The sequence below is a fragment of the Mugil cephalus genome, chromosome 11 (assembly GCF_022458985.1).
Source record: "Mugil cephalus isolate CIBA_MC_2020 chromosome 11, CIBA_Mcephalus_1.1, whole genome shotgun sequence".
NCBI classification, from domain to species: Eukaryota; Metazoa; Chordata; class Actinopteri; order Mugiliformes; family Mugilidae; genus Mugil; species Mugil cephalus.
Genome location: NC_061780.1, coordinates 27,256,169 through 27,281,866, shown reverse-complemented (window position 1 = coordinate 27,281,866; position 25,698 = coordinate 27,256,169). Strand labels below are relative to the sequence as shown.

General features: G+C 41.1%; 1 protein-coding gene across 1 annotated transcript in view; it reads right to left on the bottom strand.

Annotated features, from left to right (window-relative positions):
• Nucleotides 1-25,277, bottom strand: part of cpne4a (copine IVa) — a 48,392-nt gene extending 23,115 nt beyond the window's left edge. The window contains exons 1-7 of the mRNA XM_047599737.1: nucleotides 25,076-25,277; nucleotides 15,376-15,561; nucleotides 9,027-9,206; nucleotides 5,569-5,640; nucleotides 4,195-4,269; nucleotides 3,595-3,678; nucleotides 2,681-2,770 (exon numbers count right to left, since the gene is read on the bottom strand). Of these exons, the coding sequence (XP_047455693.1) occupies nucleotides 2,681-2,770; nucleotides 3,595-3,678; nucleotides 4,195-4,269; nucleotides 5,569-5,640; nucleotides 9,027-9,206; nucleotides 15,376-15,546 (672 nt within the window). The 5' untranslated portion in view covers nucleotides 15,547-15,561; nucleotides 25,076-25,277. The remainder of the gene's footprint in view (nucleotides 1-2,680; nucleotides 2,771-3,594; nucleotides 3,679-4,194; nucleotides 4,270-5,568; nucleotides 5,641-9,026; nucleotides 9,207-15,375; nucleotides 15,562-25,075) is intronic.
• Between the last annotated feature and the right edge of the window lie 421 nt (nucleotides 25,278-25,698).

Here is a 25,698-nt window from a genome sequence, read left to right as displayed (position 1 = left end):
AGTCTGGATCTGATGGACTCATTGATCAGCTGACATCAGGACTTTCTTGTATCATGTCCACTTGTCCCCTCACTGATGGTCTCTGGTTGGTTCCTCTTATCCCTTGACTTTGTGTTTTGTCTGATCTGGTCTTGTTTCTTCTGTCTTGTCTCTTTTGTCTCATTGTGTCTGGTTTCTGTCCTTTCTATTTTGTCTCTTTTCTCATGTCTCATCATGTTTGGTCTTTATCTTTTCTCTTTGGCTTTTTTTGTCTCTTTTGTCTCGTCATGTCTGGTCCTCTGTCTTCTGTCTCTTGTCTTGTGTTTTCTCTTTTGTCTCTTCCTCTCATCAGCTGATGCTCCAACATTTCTACTGGATGAAGGTCAGGACTTTGACTTGTTCCTAAACATTCATCTGGTTCTTCTGGAGAACCACTGGTGTTCTTGGGCTCCTTGTCTTCCTCCATGACCCAGTTTCTCTTCACATTCAGCTCATGGACTCATGTCCTGACATTTTCTTTCAGAGTTCACTGGTAGAATTCACAGTTCATTGGTCCATCAATGATGAGCAGATGCAGCAGAACAGGCCCAAACCAGGACATTAGCGCCCCCATGTTTCATGGAGGGATGAGGTTCTGATGCTGGAATGCAGTGTTGGTTCATCTCCAACATGACGATGCCAAACATTAAACCAAACTATTCTACTCTGGTCTCATCTGTCCACTAAACATTGTCCCACATGTCTTTGTGGACAGAGAGCAGTGTCTTTGGTTGTTGAGTGGATTCATCAACATGAACATCAGCCAATGTGAGAGAGGCCTTTAGCTGCTTAGAAGTTCCCCTGGGTTCCTCTGGTTCCTCTCCCACTATGATGGAGTGATGTTTGTTGGTGGACCACTCCTGTGGAGGGGAACAGTCGTCTTCAATCTGTCTGACTCTCTGTGGATTATTTGTGGCTTCCAGACTCTTTAGAGATGGTTGTGGAACCTTTTCCAGCCTGATGAGCAACAACAACTCTTTTTCTGAGCTCCTCGCAAAGCTCCTTTGATCTGTTGTCATCACACACTTCAACACAAACATGAGACAAATCCCTGATTTATAGAAACTGAAATAGGAACTGAGTCTCATCATTGATGAAAACACTCCTGGACACATGTACTCTGGTTCAATCCTCACTGATAAGTGATATTGGTTCATTTTAGTCTCATATTTCTGTTTCACTGGGTTCTACTTTCTCTTTTTGTATGTAGAGAATAATTCAGGACACACTGTTGTGCGTCACTGCATAGCTCCACCCACCATTACACAATCAAAACTCTTTTCTTTTCCACGTGTTCTGGATGCAACGGTAACTTTATTTAAATATGATTCATAAAGATCCCGATAAATGTTGTTTGGCTAAGTGTCAGTAACTCTGTTAGATCAACACGGCCTCTGTAGCTCGTCAGGCTAAATGCAAGAAAAAGATTTTAATTAAGTAATCTTGGTTTGTGACAGTAAACTTCCACCAGGGCTGTTATTTAGAAGCGATGGGAGATTTGAGCGGAACGTAAGAAACATTGATAGCACAGCGGGGTTTTAATTTGAAAATCCTCTGTAAAAGATGTGTGAGTGTAAATGTTGAGCCTGAAGCAGAACGACGTTAATGTGATGACGCTCATTAGTCTCATTCAGGATGTGAGTCTGGCTCCGTCTCACTGCAGCATCATCTCACTCTGAAATCCAAAATGTGCATGAAAATGACAACAATCAGTCGGTTCTGAGTCTGATTCAAATCTGCGTTAAAGAGAATAAATAAAAGTCCAATTCAGGAAGGATTCACACAGTGTTTATGTGTCTGGATGTGAAAGTTCTGCTTCTTCTTTATTTTCTGTTTTCATTTCAAGTTGAACTGGTTTTTATTGTCACTTCATCATAACACAGAGCAGACGAGGATAACGACGACTACTACTGCTACTACTGCTACTATTATTTATAGTCTACTACTATTAATTATAACTGGGAAGGATTGGGGACTTTCCTGCTCTAAGACGCTGAGTGAAGCAGTTGTTGTCAGTAAGAATCAGAGCCAACAAACGTTTGACCCAGACGTCCACATTTAGACCGGAGACAACACGTCCATCGACTGACACCAGAGACCAGAGAGTGAGGACGTAAAAGAATTTCACACTGAGGAGACAAAGCTGGTCCACGTAGATTTAAACTAAAGTCTTGGTTAAAAAGGAAAAGGGGAAACGGTTCTAATGAGGTTAGAGATAAAAAACCAGAGAGTTTATGATAGAACCTAAATACAGGGTTAAAAGGTTAAAGAGACGTAATGACCAGAACTTTATCCTCATTATTATAATAAATGTCCTGAATCATTAATAATAATGATAATAATAATAATCTTCATAATTTCTTCTTCCTGTCACCTTCTCGTCATCTTGTCTTAGATATTGAATTAGTTTCCAGTTGAATGGCTCTGACTGGTTGGAGGACTATGTTTGAATTCACTGTGTTGGCTGTAAATGTCTGAGAGTGAGAAACAGTGAATCTAATCTACAAACTGTCAAGTCTGAGCATATAAAGGAGGAAACTAAGACCAGAAGGGTTGGTTGGTGTTGTTGGATAAAACCTTTCAAACTGAATCTCCAGAACCTTTTATTGAGGACACAGATCCACCTCTGGTTCTTATCTGAGTGGATCCTACTCATCAGTACCTGCAGCTTGCGTTCATGGTCTCCACTGCAGAGTGAGTTCAGAGACACTTTGAAGGTTTTCCAAACAGGATTGAGATTATTCATGACCGTCTGAAACAGAGAAAGAAAGAACACGAGGTCAGGACTAATCTGGAGCACACGTGTGCTAACCTTCATCTAATCTGGGTTCTTTTAATAAACACCCAGCACTGGAAGCATTACTCTGCTTTACTTCACAAGTCAGTCTGGTCTCTAGAGTCCAGGTGTGAACACTGATCTGGTGTCAGTCCACATGAGGAGGTGGTCTGGGACCATGTGACCCCACTCAGTCCTGGTCCCATTAAAGACCAGCTACTGACCAGGGCTGGTCTGTGGAGGAGGAGGTCTGCAGCCATGTGGAGTTAACGGTGTCTGAATCCTCACTACGTCCAAGCTGAGCTTCCAAGATGGCCGCCCCATGTGTAAACAGTGACTAGAAGCTCCTGTGATATTCCGTTTATTAGTTGCGGTTGCACTAAATTAATTTTGTTTAAGTTTTTCATGGACTTCTGACCTCCGAGGTAAATGGAACTTGGCAAAAGTTACACATCTCCTCAGAATTTCCTAAATGTGGAGATGATCCATATCCAAGCTGTATAATTAGACAATAAAGACACAGATTATTACTGAGGAAATAACTTGTCACCACATGAATCCTCTTTGTCTCTAAAATAAATTAGAACTTAATTTATTTCAAGAGTCTTTCCATCTGGTTCCTAAACCTGGATCATGTCTCCAACCATGTGTCCCTGGTTCTGGTCCAGTGGTAGGTAGAGATCCATTAGAGACAGCAGCTGATACAGTATTCTACTGACCACATGGTGGCGCTGCTGCTCATTTACAGACTGGATCAGATTATAAGAAGTTTTCTTTCTCTGATAAAGTGTTGGTTGTACCTCGGTTCTGTAGACGAGCTGCATGGTGGCGTCGTCATTCACCCTGTAGATCTCCAGGAACGGATCAGATTTACTGAAGAAGTCCTGAACACACAAACACACACGTTTTTATGTTCAAATTCAAAATAATAATAATAATAATGATAAAAACACATTTGCATACAGAAAGCAGGAAATCAGAAACATGACCAGGGACTCTCTGACTGACTGCAGCACCCCCTGGTGTGTGGAGGTCGACAGTCTGAAAACCAAACGAACTAAAAAGAAACGTTGGATGAAAATATATCAATTAGAAAATGTTTCAAGTGACAAAAAACAACCTCAGAAACATAAAATTAAGATTTTTATCACTGAAAATATTAGCGAGCTTTTAACACGACCAAACATTAGCACCAGAATAAATATCCAAAGAGGATAAAAATGCTGTAAATAATCTGCATGTATAAAGGAGCTTATGATACGAGGTTATAGTCAGGGTTTTACTAAACGCTGCCGTCCTGGTGATGATGAAGTATAATAATCGTGTTAATGAGGATGAGCATTAAAGGGAATAAATGTCTTTTCTCTCTGGGCACTAATGGGTTTAACTGACACCGTTACCTTATCATCCAGCTTCCTGGCGCTGAACGAGAGCTCGATGTAGTCGTCGTTCCCCGTCAGCTCCTCGGCACTAATCTGAGGACAAAGACACGAAGACAAAGAGGACACTGAGGACAGAGGAGAGGAAACTGAAGCTGTCCTAGTGTCCAGAGACAGACGAGAAGAAGATGGTGGCTGCAGACAGAAGGTTTCTCCTTCCTACACAATGAACACTTGTAATATTATTAGTCCTCTATGTTCAAAAGTGTCACCACTCACTTCTTACTCTACAGCTCTGCACAATATTCGACAATTATTAGCTGTTTGCAATTCTATACTTTTTGTATATATACACCAGTACTTATATATTGTTTTATTTACTATTTATTTTTTACACAGTCCGCTCTTTGTTCTTGTGATTTCTCTGCCTCTATGTTGCTGTTGCAAACTGCAATAATTATAATAATTAATTATAATAATTAATTATAATTCTTATGCACCTGTCAGAGATGTTCTGACAGATGAAGTCAAGCCTTTATCTTTAGGTTAGTTTTATTAAATAAATATTTTATAGGGGAACAGGAATTGTATTTAACATAAATGTCCACATTTATTTTTATGAATTATTGTTTATTACCTTTGTTGTTATTTATAATTGGGTTCATATTATTATTACATATTATTCATTTAATTTTTATTTATTAGAGCATCAAGAAGACAAGAAGAAGGAGAAGATGAGTGACAATGAGCCAAGAGACAGAAAGAAGAATCCGCTGAAGAAGAGATGACAGAAAGAAAAATTACAAAAAGAGAGATGAGAGAAGAGGAAAGGAAGAGCAGAAAAATGAAGGAAAAAACGCAATAAAAAAATGCAATAAATTAAATTTAAAAAAAACAAATGAAAGATGGAAAGAAGAAAATAAAAGTCCTGGATCAGCTTCCTGGCCAGAAATCCTTTCAAAAATAAATCCCCGTGAAGCGACTGATGTGAGCAGAGAAGGTGAAGGAGAAGAAGATCAGACGAGGATTTTCCAGCTGTGAATCTGAAGATGAATGAAACGAGTGAGAGGAGGAAAATAAATAACGGTGACGGTCCAGCTGAGAGGATCAGAAAAGCCTGGAGGTCTGGAGGTTTGAGAGACACGAGACAAACGTCCAACGACAGAAACAGGGAGACAGTGACAGGATGGTGAGGAAAGAACGATGAGAAGGGGATGAGAGGACGGGAGAAAGATGGTAATACAACAAAGAAATAAATGGAGAGAAAAATCTGCCAGGAACTGAAATTTGGAGGAGAAGAAGGAGACGATAAAAAGACGACACAAATATGGGAATGAGATGGTGAGACGGAGGACAGAGACACGACAGACACAGGACGGAGTGGAAGAAGCTCACCGTGATGATGGCTTTACCCACGGTGCCTCCTGGTCGGAGCAGAGCTTTGGACAGTTTCCTCTGGGAGATGATCTGGAGACACAGAGACAGAGAGTCGGCTCAAAAACACTAAAAAAGATAAAAGGTTTGAGGTTCTTTTGTTCTTGTTCTTAAAGGACCAGTCTGGGGGGTTTAGTGACATCTACTGGTGAGGATGGACACTGCGACCAGACAAACGTTTCCTCTAAATATCTTTTTTCAAATGATGCAAAAAGAATCTACACAACTTTCTCATTTTGTTGTAAATAAAACCATGTTGTGCTGCCCGTAAACGACCTGACAGTCCATGCTGGAGCAGAATCGGGTCCTCAACAGAAAGACTCACATAAACTTTCCTCTGGCAGAAACTTCAGGCCAAAGATCGAAGACATTCTTAGAAAGTGACAACTCTTTTCTCCAGTGGTGTTTTACCCTTCATAGGCTCTACTTGAAATACTTGGAAATTCTAAATGTCGAACCCCAGAGAGTTACGTTTGTGAAATCCAGATGAATGAATGACTCATATCTGGTTCCTGGTCTCATATCTGGTTCTGGTCTCATATCTGGTTCTGGTCCTTAAACTAATGTAAACATGTATTTGTCACATTAGAACATCAGAGCTGATTCAGACACTGTCAACATCATACTTAGAAACATTATGAACACTTGTTCTTCTTCATGGTTCCTAATAAACCAGTTCAGAGGGGGACCTTGTAGACCACATTAGACCCTGATTAGACCTGACAATGTTTCCTGGATCTTCTCTGATTGGCTCAATGAAAACCACATGCTTCACTGAGAGGAACAGTGTTAGTTACCAGATATGGTTCCTGGACCATGAAGGGTTAAAGCTTCATTCGTCTGTTTCATGAATTCAACTCTCAGCAGAAAAAACAGAGACGCTCTTTTCCTGTGGAGCTGGAATCTGTGCATCCTGTTTCTGCCAGGAATTCCTCTCAGCTTCCAGGACATTTAGTAGAAACCTGCAGCGCTCCGTCAGCCATCTGGCCTCAGCTGAGACGAGACGAGCCGAACCACACTGCTGGCAGCCGCTAAGACGAGGACGAGGAGGAGGAGGAGGAGGAGGAGGAGGCCTTTCCCGACTCTCCACCATCCTCCGAGCTGATCGTTTCATCTCAGACTTGGCTGCTGCTCTTCTTCTTCTTCTTCTTCAGCTGCGAACGTTAAACCTCTTCCAAGGCGTCTTGATTCGCGGTGGGGGGCTGAGGACGGTCGGATGTCCACAAATGAAACGATCTGAGTACGACGGCAGATGAAGAAACTCTGCGTGAATCCTGAAACAATACGAATGCTCATTTCCACTTCTTCTCCTCTGTTTTCACCCTTTAATTCTACTAATGCTGTTCGACCAACAGAGAGGACACCTGTGACCACGGCGAATAAAAAAGCTTCTTCTGCTACAGAGTTAACGTCAAGTCTTTGTCTTTTTACAGAGATCTCAAGAAAACAGGACAAATAAAATCATTATCACAGGAAAACTGAAAAAAAAAAATATGGGAACGCATGACAACTTCTGTGATTTTGGCATTTTCTTTTGAATGTTTTTTTGTCTTACTTTTTGCCAAATTGTAAATAGATGACAATTCGAAGATACGAGGATTTTTATTTGTCAATCGCAACCAGAAGCATAAGATGGAATGAAATTATGCATCAGGTCCCATATTGTTACCATATTAACTATAATACATAGATATTAAGTAAAACAGCATAGATTTAATAAAAAAGTATAGTTAAGAAAAAAGAAAATAAGATAAAAATAAAGTGGAAATATAAATAAAAACGGCAACAAAGCAGCATGACTTTGTGCAAGAAACTTCCCTTAGTTACTAGAAACAGACAATCAGCATTTCTCTGTGATACAACCAGACGTGCGACATCAGCCAAAAAGAGAGCTAAGAAGAAACTGCAAACTCCTGGCAAATATTTTATTTAAACCAGAGAGGTCCAAGGATAGAACCTTGGGGAACACCCCGAAGGATGTTAGCTCTGTATGAGGAATGCCCATTAAATGATACATACCGATCTCTGTCCTGTCAATAATTCAACAGCCATTTTAAAGCAGCTCCTTGGCACACAAGCTTTATTCTCAGTCCTGGGTCTTATGTAGCTCCATGGTCCTGGACGAACGTCCTCTCATCTGGACGAACGTCCTCTCATCTCACCATCTTATGAATATTTTTACCAGGAGTTTGGTTCATGTCATTTTCCTTCAGTGCGTTTTCTTTCCACGTCAAAGATTTGTCAGATTAATGAACATGAATCAGTCGTTTCATCTGATTCTAAAAAGCTGTGCTCTCCTTGTGTTGAATCTCTCCATATTTTAACCTCAAAGCAGCTTTAAGACGACCTGGGGCAACTCCTCTGCTCTTAACACAGTTTCTCTTCGTTCTAGAACACAAACAAACCACAAATAAATACACTGAGCTTATTAATTCACTCATGTTCGTGTCCATGAAGAATTTATCATCACGTATTTTCTTCTTTTTAGAAGTTATGCCCCCAAAAACAAAAAGCAGTGGCCTTTGAAGAAAAACATTTTGGTCCTGAGGTGCAGAAATAATGAATCTTTCTTGTGTATCAGTGAAACGTTTGACACAAACACGTCTTCTTATCTCTGCTGCATTCAGGAACCAATCAACAATCAGCTTTTCAGCAACAAAAGAAGAAGAAGAAGAGTCGACTTTCTGAAGTTCTGAAGTCGATCAGAAGAAGCTTCACAAGGTTTTCACTCAGAAAGTTGAACCTTTGAGTTCAGGTGAGGCTGATGATTGACAGCTTCCTGATGTTTTACCTGCAGCTCAAACACATCTTCAGACCCTCCAGCTCATTTAGCTTTCAACTCGTTTACTGAGACGCCTTCGCTCTCTGTGTCTCTCAACCAAGTTATAATCACAGCAAAGACAAAAGAGAAAGAAGCAACAGAACCCAGAAGAAAAACCTTCAATTAAACGACAGAGAGCAACAAGGATGGTTTTTATCTAACATTTAAAGGAAAAACTATTTCATGAGTTGGGGACTAGGACTCATTGTCTGTTCACACAATAAACCAAAGGAATGAGGTCACATGGGTCCTAGACCATAAGTCTTCACAAGACTGATGAAAACATCAGTGGATTATTTAGGTTCTGGGAATAAAGACAGTTCTGTGGTTATTCATGGTCATTAAAGGTAGAGGACCAACATCAACACTGGATCAGAACCAAGAAGGAAGGAAGGAAGGAAGGAAGGAGAGAAGGAAGGAAGGAAGACTCGGGGAGACGATCCAGATCCAGGTTTTGGAACCAGCTGGAACGTCCCTCCCACGTTAAGTTATTAAGTCTCAGATTAGACCTGAACCCCCCCTGAACCTCCAGGTTCCTGCTGAGCTCTTTGAAACAGTGACTGTGTGTAACGTGAATAAAAGGCTGAGTTGGACCCACCTGTCCCAGCGTACACTCCACTGAGCCCAGGAAGTCGGCCTCCCTCAGGCCGTTGTGGCTGCTGTTGATGTCGAACAGCTCGAAGCGCAGACGCTGCACCTCTTCAAAATAAAAGTCCAGGGTGAAAACCTTTGAGTACGTGGGGTTGACACAGCTCCGGATCACCTCGGTGCGGTCCACCTGCAGGAGACACCGACAGGCACAGGGATGAGACATATGTCAACAGAGGGAACTGGGACTCATGTTTATATTATATGAAACTACACCGATCCAGCATATTATTAAGACCGCCTTCCTAATATTGTGTATGTCTCTCTTATGGATGGGCATCCAACTGGCCTTCATGTTTATTGATTCATAAAGGAGGGGGGTAATAAAGAGGAGGAGGAGGAGGAGTTTCTCTAACGTCTTTGTTAAAAAAAAAAAAAGAAGCAGAATTAATCATTTTACCTAAAGTTTGCAGCTCCAGGTAAAATCTGACCGACCTCTGGGGAAACGTCACATCTGAGTCTGGACGGAGAGAAATACTTTTGGTTTCTCGACCTTAAAACTCAGGAGCACAATCATACCTCATTATTTCTGTTTTCCCGTGTTGGTGTGTTGACTTTCTCGTCCTATTGTTTGGTTTCTCTCCAGAGACCAGGTCAGACTGAGGAGTCACTTCTTCTTTTAACGAGGCCGAGGGGAGACAACAAGTTACTTTATTTTTACCTACCTTATTTTATTTTATTTTATTTTATTTTAAGTTATACTGTGGTTTTTAGATTTTTTTTCTGAGTCTGCACAGATCTCTGAGAGAAACACAATTTCATTCTGTTTGCATACAGTTGTTAAAATGACGACGTAATGCATCTTTATTTCTTCAAGATAAGGTTAAAAGAAAAGGCCTCTCTCACATTGGCTGATGTTAATGTTGATGAATCCACTCAACAACCAAAGACACTGCTCTCTGTCCACAAAGAACATGTGGGACAATGTTTAGTGGACAGATGAGACCAGAGTAGAATAGTTTGGTTTAAATGTTTGGGCATCGTCATGTTTGGAGATGAACCAACACTGCATTCCAGCATCAGAACCTCATCCCTCCATGAAACATGGGGGCGCTAATGTCCTGGTTTGGGCCTGTTCTGCTGCATCTGCTCATCATTGATGGACCAATGAACTGTGAATTCTACCAGTGAACTCTGAAAGAAAATGTCAGGACATGAGTCCATGAGCTGAATGTGAAGAGAAACTGGGTCATGGAGGAAGACAAGGAGTCCAAGAACACCAGTGGTTCTCCAGAAGAACCAGATGAATGTTTAGGAACAAGTCAAAGTCCTGACCTTCATCCAGTAGAAATGTTGGAGCATCAGCTGATGAGAGGAAACCACCAACATCTCACAACTGAAGCAATGGGATCTGCTGCAGATGAAACCAGGAAGGATTCACTTACTTATTTAAAAGTCACCAATTTGAACAAATGATTCATTTTCTTGAATAAATAACTAACAAGTCTAATGTTTCTGTTTTATGTGTTTTTAGTGGTTTCTCTTTGTCAACTTTCAGGATGTTTTGAGTCACTTTTATGCAGAAATGTAGGACTATTTGAAGGTAACAGTAACTTTTAAGCAGCAGACTCAGACAGTTTCCTAAACTCTCCTCTCTCTTCTAGATGTTCCTCTTCAAACCTCAGCGAAGAGTTGGAGCGAGCTTACAAATGTCTTTCCTCTGTGTTGTCCTGAACAAACAATGAGTCATGGATCACATCGGTTTCCCTGGAGCTTCACGTGTTTCCAGATGAAAAGGAAAAGAAGAAAAGGAAGAAGTGCCTTTGATGTGACGATATCTCTCTGCTGCTAATGAGGACGCAGATTTGGTTTTAACGGTGGAGTCCTCGTTACTTAATCAAGCCGTCAGAGCTGGTGTTTACAGGAATCACTCGGATGGTGAACAGAGAGACGATGAACTCTGAGATCAGCGGCATCATTATTTATTCAGCGGGGAAGGAGACGAAGGGAAATAATCATCGTTCAATTTACACCAAGACACAAGCTGGTCTCATTATGAAAATCTGGTCGTAACAAACACAATGACAGGAAGGTTTTTACTGAGGAAGAAAGAAACATGTTGAGTTGTGAGCCCAGCCTCCCAGCTGACAGTAGCTCTTCCTAGCTTTCCAGCTAATACTAGCTCATTCTGGCTTCCTAGCCTCCCAGCTAGCAGTAACTGTTCAAGAATAAAAACCTTCAGCTTTAAAACTCCTAACGTGTCCGCTCACGCTCCACCACAGCTTATCAAAGACCACTGCTGAGAGGGATCTGTGTTGGGTTAAGCTTCTCTCTGTGAGACATTACATGAAATATCGGAGTGTGACTGATATCCATCCGTTCCTCTGATCTTAACATTTCATCAGCTGCTGGGTGAGAACTGCAGGAATCATTGGAGGCTGAAGAGGCTGCTCTTAGGAAAGTCTCAAATTACAGCCATTAAAGAAGCTGCAGTTAAATGTGTGTGCTCTTTACCCAATAAAGAAGTCATCAGTGTGTCTTCAGTGGCGGCGTGGGGAGATATGGACGAGCCGTAGCCCACGGAGTCTGTTTGGACTCGTCTGAGCTTCAGATCTCAAACAAACAGAAAGCAGCTGAGAATTATGTCAGTTCCTGCTTCATCATCCGTCGTGTCAATAACAAACGAGAACGCTTTCCAACAGTTTAGCTCCAGATGGCTGATAACAGAAGGACGGGATTCACTCGTGTTACTGCTGCCAGTCAAATAAACGCCACCTGAAGATACAACTTTTCAGACACACAAATGTCTTTGGATTTTAAGAAAACTTGTAGAAAAAATGTAGATGAATGTTTTTTTTTCTCCATCTGCTGTTGTTATGTGAATAATCTGTATACGCATGATGTTTCCTGAAGGGTTTGAAGGTCTGACTCTCAGCTGGTTCAACAGGGTCAAAGACATGAAGTCTCCTCAGAGAGATGAAGCAGCTTTACAGACTAAAAGTGTTTTTTAGCAATGGGATGTGTGTTGAGAAATCCACCAAGTCTTTTGTGAATCGAGGCTCAGAAATTGGTTCCAGTGATTTTGTGATTTATGAACCAAATAAAATACAATGGATCCACACAAAATTACTGTTCATGGTGGAGGTTTGATGATGGAGGGAGTTGTCCCTGCAGGGCACCCAGTGATGCTAATCCAGCCTTTACTTTTTAAAACATCTTCCAAGCACCTTTCATAAGTAAAATAAAAATAGCTCCAGGCTTAAAAGACGCTGAGCAGTGTGTGTTCACTGTGCTAGACGTTATATTCACTGCTGGTGTCACCGTTTAGTCGTGTTAGAGGATCTTTAGTGGTGAATGAAACCAAACCTCTGTCGTCTTGGTCTGTGTTTGTGTCAAAGGCTCATCTCAGTTAATCGCAATTAATCACATGTTGTTTTTCCCTACGTTAAAATGGACCTTTTTTAGTTTGTTTGTAGTTCACTCACTTTTTTCTTTCAGTTTCTTCTTGTTCTTCTTCAGAACAGTTAATCCAACCAGAGCGTGTTTTACAGTGCATCTCAACGAGAGCAGAAGGGAAGGAGAAGACTCCTGAGTCTTTAAGCCACTCTCATTTTATATGATTGCTGGTTCATTTTACTCATTCATTTCTCTCAGCACTTTTCAGTCCATTAAACGCTCCTGCAGGATTCGTTCAGAGAAGCTGGAGCTGAGGCTGGGGACAGCGAAGGCGACTCGTCTTCTGACTGTGTCGTATTGAACAGAGCTGTGTGAGTGGAGGCGGTTTAACCTGACGGATCTTTGCTCATGCAGGTGAAAACAGCCTTTAAATCAGCAGCGGTGACATTAATGTGACGGGAAGCTGATGATAATGCAGCTCAGGCTAAATCAACAGAGCTGCTAATATCCATTTATCTCCAGGAACAAACAACCAGCACCAGAAAAACATCGGACGCTGAATACGTCCTCTTGTCTCCGGCAGTTTGTCAAAGATAATCAGCTCCTTTAATCGTGTCCCAGCTCCCACTTCTAAAAAATATACATACATAAATAAATAACACTGTAGCTGTGTTTGGAAATGGTTTTAACTCTGGGTTAACTTCTCTCTCTCTCTTTATAGACTAAAAACCAGCTTCTACTCTCAAGCCATCAAATCCCCATATTCACATTTATTCCACCTACACTCAGTTGGTGCATTTGCACTATTGTTTAATTTGTTTTAAATCCTGGTGTTTTCCCCTCATTGTACCAATTCCACACATTTCTGTGCCGCTGGTGCTTTTATTATATAGATTGTATTTTATTGTGTGTAGCTGCTGTAGTTTCTATTTTTATTACTCCTGAACCAAAGAGCTGATAAACTGCATTTCGTTGTTTTTCTCAGGACAGTGACTCAGGGTGTGGTTTGGAAACACCACAGAGCCCGAGAGAAAAACTCCACAAGACTAATCAAGCCGTCCCTTCCATGGACACAAGCTACACCCCCGACCCCAACCACCAACACCACCCAGCTCACCACCTTCACCAACATAATCACCTGAAAACGATTACAGACTCTCATCCAGACTGTATGATTGTGTACAGCGTGCAGGGTTGGTGTGCATGCTCCACCTCTTCCTCTTCCTCTTCTTCTTCTTCTTCTTCTTCTTCTTCTTTTTGGCTGAGGTCTGTAGCAGAAACAGCGCCACACGTAGGCCTGGGATATGTAGTACAGCCTTTCTACAACTAGATGCAGTTTTGCAATGGATGGACATTTACGGAGAAATTCTCTAAACGACACAAGAAGAACCAGAGAAAAAAGAGACTGTTTCGCTACGTGTGGACGTGGCCTCAGATACAACCTCAGACCAGAGAGCATCAGCTCCCACAGGTCCTGGTTCTATCACAGTTACTTCATTTACTATCAGGATGGAAGTCAGGGACATCAAGACTGGAAGGAATCACCACATCCTCCTCCTCATTCACACCGTGAACACTTAACGCCTCCCTACAGAGCATCACACCTCACGGTCTGGACTGTCTCTGTTATACTCCATTAGCTTTTATTTTTATTCACACCATGTGTTCTGAGTCATGTGTCTCAGTGCCTGTGTGCTGCTATGCTCTCTTTCATCTTTTTTTTTTATTTCAGCTTCTTGTAGACCAGTCAGGGTTTGGAGGAGACCTGAGGAGCTGGAGTTTAAAAGGTCTTTGTAGGAGATGCCTGGGGCTCATTCTCTCTTCCTGTGATCACTTCACACTCAGAGTGTTTTACCACCACAATCCTGCCAGGTAGGGAAGCTAGTTTCATTTTCTCTTGTTTTTGGTTGGGGAGTCAGGTAAGAACATAGTATTCTATTTCACATGGGTTGGTATTCAGATAGTAATCCTGTTGGTTGGTTGGTTGGTTGTTGTTTTGGCTACGCTCACCTTGAAGAGATAAATACTAACTAAAAATTGTTTTTTAATTCTGGGAGCAGGGACTCGTACTGGTTTCCCCCCAGGCTGGTCATAACATAAACTGGAGGCTCTTCCACCGTTTTTCCCTTCATTACTCTGAAGTCTGTTTTCTCATAACACGTCTGGGTCACAATTTTCTTTGAAGGAACAAAAAAAAAAGGATTTTGACCTAGAGTCATAACACAAGTGCAATAACCTGATGTGCAATTACCTTCCTGTGTACTTTTATAATTATATTTCTTCCTTATATTTGCATATATATTGTATATTAGTGTTGCTATTTAAAATGTTTACCTTTATTTTCTTGTATTTTCAGAAAAAGGCTCACTCTGGGAACCTTGCACAAGTCTTCCAACATACCTGCGCAAATGGCATTAAAATCTATTCTGTTCTGTTCCCTTCTCATGCACTCACCATTTTTGCTCACATATATAGTGACTCAATAATCAAGGAGAACATGGAGTCATGGAAGCACTAACCACTGCAGAGAAAAAAAAAACTCTGTTGGTGTTGTAGTTGTGGTTGGGTATAATTTAATTTCATTCATTTTTTTGTTTTGCCAAAACATTAGGTACAGTAGTTGATGCATTCTAACCTAAATGCTCCTTCCTGACTACAATAATGTGGAATTGAAGTGGAAACAGGTGATGATTCACCTGGAGGATCAATCTGGATGATGGAGTTTGTGGTGAACTGTTGAATGGGATTGAACTGAGGAGATGAGACATATTTTAGAACAAGCTACTGTTCAATAGTTCAGCAAAATGAAAACACAGTTGATTCAACACCTCTGAGTTCTTTTAAACTGAAGCTGAACACCAGATCCTTCATGGAGACTAGATTTAGGACAGGACTGGCTTCACTAACTTTAAACCCTTTAAACCAGCAGGTTTTAAAGGACACTGGTTGCCGTGGGGACCTACCTCCATCCACTGTCCATGGGACTGCATTTTGAGGACGATGCAGGGGTCGGGCTTGGACAGAGCATCTCGGTCCGAGATTCCTTTACAGGTGAGTCTCAGCTCCACTTTGGTGAGACAGGGACTGTTGAACAGACCCAGGGAGTTGGCCGCTGACTCGTAGATGTCACTCATGGCGGGACAGGAAGTCTGGACGGGAAACACAGAGGTCACAAGACACATCAGACCAGGACGAAAATATGTATCTGAATAACAGCGGACAGAACCGAAACCAGCTCTGAGTATTTCAGAGCGTCTAGTTCAGAGCAGAGTTTCAGAAAAAGCTTTTATTACAATAGAAGACGTTCACCAGCCTCTGAATGATCCATAAGAACTGAGTTACATATAATAGTTGCATCCTGTCAGGATTCAGATGGATGCAACCAACAGCCACAACACGTCTGCTGAATGAGGGCTAATTAAATTAGAATAACAGATTATCTTAAATCACTTCATTCACTGTGTGTATTCAGTTTATTATAGTATTTGATGAAACAGCTAATTTAACAGGAATGAGACGCTGATCAGCTTCATTGATTCACATTCCGTCTGCAGATTGAATTAATCCAGAACATGTGGACATATAAAATCTTCACTGTCCGGAGGTATCTTCAACAAAGTCAAATCTCCAAAATTTTACCCATTTTCTAAAGATAAAGTGGAAAAAAAAATTAAATGAATAAAATGTTTAAAACTTCCACCCTTCCAGAAGAATCTTCATCTCTTGCTGAAAACATATTCCACCTCCAGAACACCAACTTAATGCAGAAGTATAAACCACCTACAAGGAGCAGCAGCTCTAGTCAGACCTCAACCACCTGAGAGAACAACCCTATTTCAGGGGCTCATATCTGCTGTTCCATTCTTTGGGTCACTAAACAAATTTCGTAAGCTCAGGTGAAGGTTGGAATGTCAGTCGACCAGTAAATCCAAAGCTTTGATTCTTCACCACATGTGTTGATATGAACCAGATGTGGGTTCTGCTCCAGGTTTTTCTTCCTTGACACCGTCGCCCTCAGGCTGCTCTGGAGGTTTCAGTTCAGTTTTTATAAAGCGTCTTTGGACAATATGTTTTGTTACTGACGCTATATAAATTGAATTGACTCCGGTTTCCTCCCACCTCCAAAGACATACTCGTTAGGCTAATTGCTGACTCTAAATTGACCCTAGGTGTGAGTGTGAGTGTGTATGATTGTATGTCTCAGTGTTAGCCCTGCGATAGGCTTGAGCCAGCTGGGATATGCTCCAGCAACCCCCGCGACCCTAGTGCAGGATTAAGCGGTACGGAAGATGAGATGAGACAAATTTAATTGAATTGAATACTTGGTTGGCCTCTCCTCTACACATGGTTCATGGAAAACAGAACTCAAAAAACCCCGAATGCATCCACAAAAACAAATTGTCCTGGTTGTGCATCCAAACTAAAGGTTTCTGTGTTCCTGAGGTGTTTTGGATTTCCAAAAATGTCCCAACTCTTCCATAATGTTCTGGATCAAAGCCTTGTCAAAGTCAGTGGACGTCCCACACTCTGGTGGTCTTTCATTAGACATGAAAATCTGTCTAGTGTATCATATCATTACCAAAGACTTCAATGCAGCATCATCAGGATTCAGACGATGCTCCAAGCTGCTGTTGTCAAGGAGGATCTGGAGGTAGGAACCAAAATGATGGACGGTGTTTCCTTCTGGGAAATTACTCAACTCAGTGTTCACAAACATTGTCATTAAACTGAATGAGTTGGTTCTGTTGGTTAAGACCAGTCCAACTTTACCCACTTCACGTCTCTGGAGGTTTTTTCTTATATTATCACATGTCAATGAGTTCCATCAACATTCATTCTGGTGGGGTGGGGGATGCAGAGGGGGATAACCTCTGTGATCTTCGGCTTCACCACCTCCATCACTGCTGTTGATGAACTGACAGGAAGTCATTTCTGCTGTCTCAGGACCAAGTGATCGCATCTCCACCCCCACCACTGACCACTTCCTTCCATTATCCCATCAGCGGCAGCATCATCTGATTAAGGTATCCGATGAACTCCACAAGAGGAAGTTACTGACATCGTTCAGTAAAAATATAAAACGTCCTTCCCCCACGTAAACGGCTCAGGTTACACGAGATACCAGGAAGAAGAGTTCAGGAGGCTATTTCAGAAACTCAGAGATCAGCTGTTTAGGTTCTTCTGGTTTCATTTCACAGCCGATTAGTAAAAATCAGTAAAAATTGCATCATTTTACTTTTTTTATATTCCTGATGAATTTCAGCCACAAGGAGATGATGGAAATAAATTCTGAGTATATGTTCATGGAGTTCATGTGTTCATATTGACATTATTGATTATTTCTCCAGTTACTGAGTTCAGATTGATCGATTCAATATTTAGAATGAATCTCACTTATCGAGTTGACTATGTTTAAAACCAAATGAACATAGATTTTAACCAAAGAGAGAAAACTCAGGATAGATGGATGGACTTACAATGCACCACTATGTGCAAATATATCAATGTCATGATTATATCTTTCTGATACAGCTTTGTCTAACAGATTTCAGTTTGTATAACATAAAATGAGTCTTCAAAATACTCATTTTAAGTATATTTTAATAGTTTACCAGGTATGGAGGTTGGACATTTGTGTACTGTCGCATGTACCCTGGGGTCGGTTCAGATAAATGCCCAAAGTTCTTGTGAAATGTCATCACTCAGCGCAAAAGTACCATCTGACCAAGGGCTTTTTATCAAAGCTAATGAATGCTTCATACCTGCACAAGTTCAATTTACGAAATATGGATTCCGGATGAAGGACAATGCAGTACAGTCATTCTGGGTTTTTCTTCCACTCTGTTTTCTCCAGCTCTGAATCAGTGCTGTCTATCACTTGTATTCATTTGTGGTTTGACATATAAACTCCCTTGCCAAAACATTAGGTACACAAATGAATACATTGGAATTACTGTTCTAATGTCCATGATATTGAAAGGTGGTAATTCAACTGGATGATATTTGAGGAGATGTTTAATATTTTGGAACAAACTACAATTCAATACAAACCACAGCCTCCACAATGAAAAAACACACACTCTATAACTCTGTTAGTTATTTTAAACTATTGTTGAACACCAGAACCTTCACAGAGATGAGCTTTAGAGCAGGACTCCTTTTCACCAGCGTACCTAATGTATTGGGAAGTGAAAAGTATAAATTCCCGAGGCAGCTCCTCTTTGTGCTTTGGAGCTCATATCTTCCTGGAGACGTGTTTCTTTGGGAACAACTGTCTTATAATAAATTGAAGTTACAAGAGAAGCTCCTCGTGTTCAGCTCCTCCTGTCACAAAACCAATCACATTATTTAAATAACAGAGTTCCTGTCTCTGTGAGATGACTGCAGCAGCAAACACATAGAAGGGTAGTTTTATATGAAAGCTGGTTGGATATGATGATCACTTGAAGGCAGCATTAATTACACCAGTCTGCCTCCTGTTCTTGTCACGTTTGGATGCATTTACATGTCACAATGAGCGACTATGAGCCAATGTCACTGCTCAATAATTCACCGTTTATTAATGCACCTCATCTCACGGTTAACAAGAAAATGATAACAGACACGCATCTGCACCGAGGAGGCTGAGGAGAAGGGTTTCTTTGTTCTGAAGGAGACAAATCATCCTGCAGTGAACGTGTCACCGTTTCCTGTTCACTCTGTTTTAATGAGCTGCAGCTCGGGGACAGAAATGACCTCTGACCTCCACCACTCGATGCTTTGCCACACACAGTAGCTGGGATGTCACCTTCACTGATAGATCGCTCACGGAAACTTCTCTACTCACAAGGTTTTATATTGTCCATTGTTTCTATCAATGTTGTCAGAATTAATGCACAAATTAGGAAGAAGAACCTAAAGTGTGTTCGTAGCAAATACGTTTTTTAAGCTGACAAGAAGAAGAAGAAGTTTTTGACCTAGTTCATCTTCAAACTCTTGCATTTATCTGCATTTACTGTTACTGTTACTGAGTGACCACCGGATCAAAATGGCTGGATAACAATATTCTGGAAGGGTAGTTTTGTCTTTGTGTTGGACTGTTGATATTAATCATAACCTACACTTGTCCACTCCCACGTAGATAAGATGATTAAAAGCCTTTCCAGATGCCTATAAAACAGATGTTAACAAGTGAATTGAATGTTTTAATCTACCAACAGCCCTAAAATAAATACATGACAGGAAAATCCAGAGTAAGTTAAAAATGAAAAAATGGATGTATAAAGATGCACATGTGACCACTCCCATGGAAATAAAACTAAATTAAAACAGCCCTTTCAATTAGACTTAAACATGTTACAAACATGTGCAAATTGTTTTTGTTAATCAAATGAAATCATACAATTAATCCTATAAATAAATAAAAACATGACGTGATGGTTTTCTGAGTATTTAAAAGAACTGAACAAATGCAGCAGCTGATTCATTGTAGGTGACATCAGGACGACTGCTTCTGTAACTGATTCCCAGAGAAACTGCACAGGTACATGGAAACATTTCATCATTTATTTCCAAGACTAAGTGAATATTTTCATAAGCCTGCCAATAAATCAGTAGTGTCCTCGGGGACACATAACCTGTGGCAACCGCAGCCAAATGAAATCACCCCCTACCTGCAGGCAAACATGGATAAATGGCTGAAACTTCCAGCTGATCCAGGAGAGGGGTCAGAGGAGCCCACGAGAAACCGAGGCACTGAAAACTGGATTAATATACGTCTGCAGACCCAACGCTGCCTCAGTGCTTCTTTTGTGAATAACTCATTGAGGCCAGAACATTTACAGCGACACCAGAGCATCAAACACTGCTAGGTCGGAAAAACTGAAGAATTTTACAAACGAAAGCTGCTGGAATTTAAGTCAGGTCAGACTGTAATGATGAAAGTAAAGCACTGGAGGCGTCTTACACCATTTCTCTGCTTGTGGCCAAATCAAAAAAGCCTCACTCTGGTTTATTTATTTATTATGTTTCATCAGAGTTAAAAAGAAGAAAATGTCTGAGAATGAAATGTTCATTTAGTAATCAGTTAGTCCTACTTTTGAAGAATCAATGGGTGAATGGATACACGAGACAAAACGGGTTGGGAATCACTGCAAGAAGTGGTGCATGAAAAAGAACTAAAGCAGCTCTATGTTAGTGAAAAAAGACCTGTTTATAACTGGAGGGAGTTTCATTTGTGCATCAGATCAATTTGAAACACTAAACCCAGTATTTTCTATTACTGCTCGAAAGAATGAAATTCAGTTTGTGTTGTTTGCTGCAGTAAATCAGCTCGGAGGAGACATCATCCACTAGTTTTCTTTAATACCTGTTGTTCCCTGCCTAAACTGATTTCTGTGACATGGTGGGGAATCCTGATTATGTAAAACCAGCTTCTTATCCTCGGCTCAGAGAGTCAAATGTGTTGCCTGTGAGGCTGCTCGTCAGTCTTCTCCGACCTCGAGTGGTTTTGCTGTAAACCTCAGCGAGCTCTCAGCAGGTGGAGCCTCGTCGAAGCTCGGCCTGTTCAGTCAAGCGGAGGATGAATCTCCCACCAGCTGAGCCGACATCCAGCAGCAGATTAAAGAGCTGCTCATGAGAATCACATCACACAGATCCCCGTACAGCTGGAGCTCTACCGCCCGGTTAATAATTCACCTCATTCAGAAGCGCTGCTGCTTTCTGGGTGAGCGAGAAGCTCCACGCTCAGAACAAACTAAATGTTTGTGGGTAAAAACGATGTGAGAGAACAGACCTCAGCAAGCAGCCATCCAAACAGTCTCTGTGGGACCATTCAGCCTGACTTCTCTCCTCTTAATAACCATGAGATCACACTCATTAGTTTTAAAAAGTCCAGCTGTTCAGAGCTTTTATCTCGTCCCCGTCGGTGGTGACGAGGCTCCAGATCAAGATGGTTGAATGGTCTCAGGATGTTCAGCTCCCCAGGAATCTAAAGACGACAGCCGCTTCCACACTGGACCATGACCCAGTGTGTGAAAGCGTTTCCAGTCAAATCACCCTTCAAGCGAATCCAGGAGTTTAGATCAAACTAAATGACCCAATGACACCGTCCACTCTGACAGAAAGGTACATCAAAGTTCTGGTCCCCTCCCATTAGCTCAGTCTTCCTGTTGACTCCCTGTTTTTCTTTTTCTTTAAATCAAACAAATCAAATGTGTAGCTACGCGATCTTTAGTGGAAGTGTGTACGTTAATCAGCCCGACGTCATTCTCTGGAAATCCCACCGGTTCCTGAGGGACACGTTTATTATGGATCATGGTCACTGGTAGAACCACGGTCAGTCTGCGCTGAGTTTCTTTACTGTATTTCCTCTAATAGACTCAGTCTCCCAGATTAGGTGGATATTGGAGGCAGGCTTTAATTAGAGGGAAGCCTTTCTTTCTAATTCCCTTTGTTTCATATTGGTACATGTGTTTTCCTACTATTTACTCTGCTATGTTTTTTCATTTGTTTTTTACACTAGCAGTGACACTGTACACGCAACAAAACAACAACAACAACAAAGAAACAGCACTGTAAAATGATGGCAACTTATCATCATTGCGCCACAGCGTACCGGTGTCTCAGTCTTTGTGGGTAAATATTAAAGCGTTTCACAGATTCCTCTCCTGTATTTTGCTGCACATTTCAAAACTTTCTTCTTGAAGTTCATGTCCAGTTTTCTTCTTGGTACCGTGCTGTTAAAGCTCTCTGTGGTTTGGACAGTGTTTGGGCTCATGTGTGGCTCTTCAAATGTAGTTACTGCCACCTGTGGCACCTGTGTGTTACTACATCTATAACTGGCTGACTAGTGCATCAACAGTGAAATATACGGTTATTTTTTCTTTGTTCCTGTAAACAACGGCCATTACTGGAGACCCAACTATTCATGGAACACCAGCCGCTATTAGAGGAACTTTTACACTCGCTGATGTAGCAGAGACAAAGATTTACAGGGACCATTTTATTTTGTTGCTCATGTTAAAAGATAAATTACTCATTTACAAGTTTACTGTGTTTCTCATTCATCTTTTCATGGATGAATAGTGGAAACTGACACGGAACTACAGGCTGAGAGAATCCACAAACACACAACTCTACAGGTCAGAAACACACAAGTGAATGACACAGTTTAAAGAATAAACAGTTGCCCACAAACTGTCTGAAAATAAACTCTGATTTAAACTCATCATGGAGTCCAGTATTTACTAGTTGTGCTGTGTTCATAGCCAGATGGGAAAATCCAGCGTCTGGCAGATCAGTCGTTATTCACTGAGAGCTGTGTGGTCACACGCTATTAACGAGCTAAACGAACTCCATCCATCATGTTTCTAATTGGTCACGTGTTGTTAATGAAGGCAGAACACACGCTGCTCTGAATCATCCGACTCACTGGACTGGCGTTAATATTTTATCTTCACAGCCGCTTCGACGCATCTGGTGACTCTGATGTGTTTCTGTTTATTGGAGTTTCAGAGACCTTTTCTAACACATTTATTTTTCCTGTAGAGACGATGACAAAAACTCAACTACCCTCTGACACAACTACACTACCCATGATCCTCAGTGGCCGTTACTACGAAGACAACCCAGAGTTCTCTGGGAACGGACCACAGACTGTAAATAAATATAGAACAGCGCCTCTAAAGTGAAGCCAAAGCCAGTAGAGCGCCCCCTGGTGGCTGGCTGTAGTAGAGGTCATAAGCTCCACCCCCTCCTTGTTGGTGGGCGGGACTTGGGTTGAACCAAAATTATAAAATACACATAATTTTTTTTTTTTTTTCAGGGATCTTCTTTCTGTCATTTTAGGTAGTTAATATAATGTTGAATGTTGATTCGTTTTAGTTCGTTATATGACGCAATAGAAACAGGATGTGACATCATGGCGACCACCAGTTGCCATGCCAACCGCTCCATAAAGAGGTCCCGTGGGACCGTGAGATTTATAAAAACTATTTTTACAAACAAGTTCAGTGTATAATCCAACATGTCCTTGTAGCTGCTGGAGGAAGAGCAGAGCGGAGGATTCATTAAATGAAAACAGTGAGTCTGGAGGAAGGGTGGGTGGAGCATTGATATCGTGGCTCCGCCCTCAGACCGTACTGATTAGACTCTGACTCCAAACTCGCAAGATGGCGCCGCCCGTATCCATGGGGAAATAGCATCAGTTTGGCCAAAGAGAGAAAGTGGAGACGCGGCGTCCATGTTTATATACAGTCTATAGAACAGAGCTAGACAACAACATTCATTCATTAAACTTCTATTATATATATATTGCTGCTATGTTTGGTCTCCGTAGGGTCTCGCTGCGCGGGGAGGTCTCACTCACACAAAAATAAAACTATTTACTACAAATGCAATTAAGTTTTCTTGTGATTGAAGTGAATAAAAAGTAGTTTCTAAGAAACTGTTGTTTCAGATGCTGCCGATAAATCTGAAACAGTCTGAAAAAGAAAAGGTGGTGTTCATGCAGCTCCTCTCACTGCCAGTAGGGGGAGCCAAAGATTCCACGCTGCAGCTTTAAACCGTTAACCCACTGATTGTAATAAGAAATTAATTTACAGCGATGCTGATGCTAACAGATAGCATGTCAGGTATAGACAGAAAATAAACTACATAGTTTTCATTAATATTCAGCTCTAAGTGAGTGTTAGCAACCTTTAGCTGTGGTTAGCATCACAGCATGAAGGTCCTCAAAATCCACAAACTGAGTAATGTACATAGACATAAATACAATCTCAAATGAGAACAGAAAGTAGCTGCATGCTTCTTAAAATTGAAACAGAACCCCGTGATGCTAAAAGTGATGCTAAAGGCAATGCTAATGGTGATGCTAACTCATAAACCTCTAGATCTAAACCATGTAGGCTTCCACTAGCATTCAGCTCCAAATCCAGAGCAATAATTAAATCAGACTCAACACTGTGCACGAGCATTAATAGAAAAACTGATGTCGTGATTCTATTTGAATAAAACGTGAATAATTTTGTGTTTAATTAAAGGATTCATTGATTCGCTGAAACAATAATCGACTGACTGGTCTCAGATTTAGACAGAGATCTGAGGAAATCGAAGTAGTGTCAATAAAATCTGGGGACGTTTCTACTGCTGTAGCTGAAAGTTTGTGTCACGGTTGAGTCTGATAAAAATAAATAAAAAATGATTAGACAGCGCAAGAGAAACAAGAACTACACCAACATGAAAAACCCTGAATCAGCTCTGAGAATTAAATGCACAAAGGACGAGAAGACAAACCAACGACAGCAGAGTGAAGTTCTGTTAAAGGTTTTAAATATTCTGCACCAGGAGCAGAAATCTGCCTCAGAACATCCTCAAACCACACATTTAAACCTGGTCCAGGATCAGCTGATAAATCATCTGCTCCGTCTCATTCAGAATTAAACTGACCTCAACACTTAAAACACTGATTTATTCATGGCTGGATGTTGAATTCTTCTTTACTAGTAATGATTCGTTCTAGTTTGAAGGAGAGCAGAGTGCAGCCAAGATATTTCTGTGTTCTAGGAGGTGATTTATAGGATTTAACTAGAACTGCAGCAGTTTAATGTCAGAGCACAACAGAATCAATGAGATGAGCAGCAGCTGATCACATCCTCAGGGACGTCACAGCGTCTCTGCCTTTACCTGCTCAGATGGACATGAAGAAGAAGAAGAAAAAGAAGAAGAAGAAGAAGAAGAAGCTCCAGAGCCAGAAAAGAATCCCAAAGTTTCCAGTTTCAGCTCAGACGGACTGAACTGAGATCAGCTCCACGCTGACGGACGCTCAGCTTCATCCTCCTCCTCTTCCTCCTCCTCCTGTGGCTACTGGGGAGTCCTCACCACCTCCAGCCACCAGCGACGGCTTTAAAGACGGGGAAGCCTGCACCGAGAGGAGGAGGAGGAGGAGGAGGAGAAGGAGAGAAAGAGAGACCTGCAGCGTCTCCTGCAGGACGAACAGAGGAGCTACAGGAAAGCTCCTCCAACCCAATTAAAGACTCATTCATTCATTCATTCATCAGCTAGGATTAGATTAGATTTGATGTATTTTATAGACATTCTTTATCCCCCTTTATGTTTTTATTTATTTTGTTAAACTGTCACTTTTTCAGTGACATTCCATATGTTGTAATTTGATAAAAAAAATATATATTGTATTATTATATTATTTATTATATATTTTTTTATTTAATTTAATGTATATGTGCTAAACATTTATTTTATTTTTGACATCATAAAACTGCTGATTTAAAGTAACTGTGCATATTTAA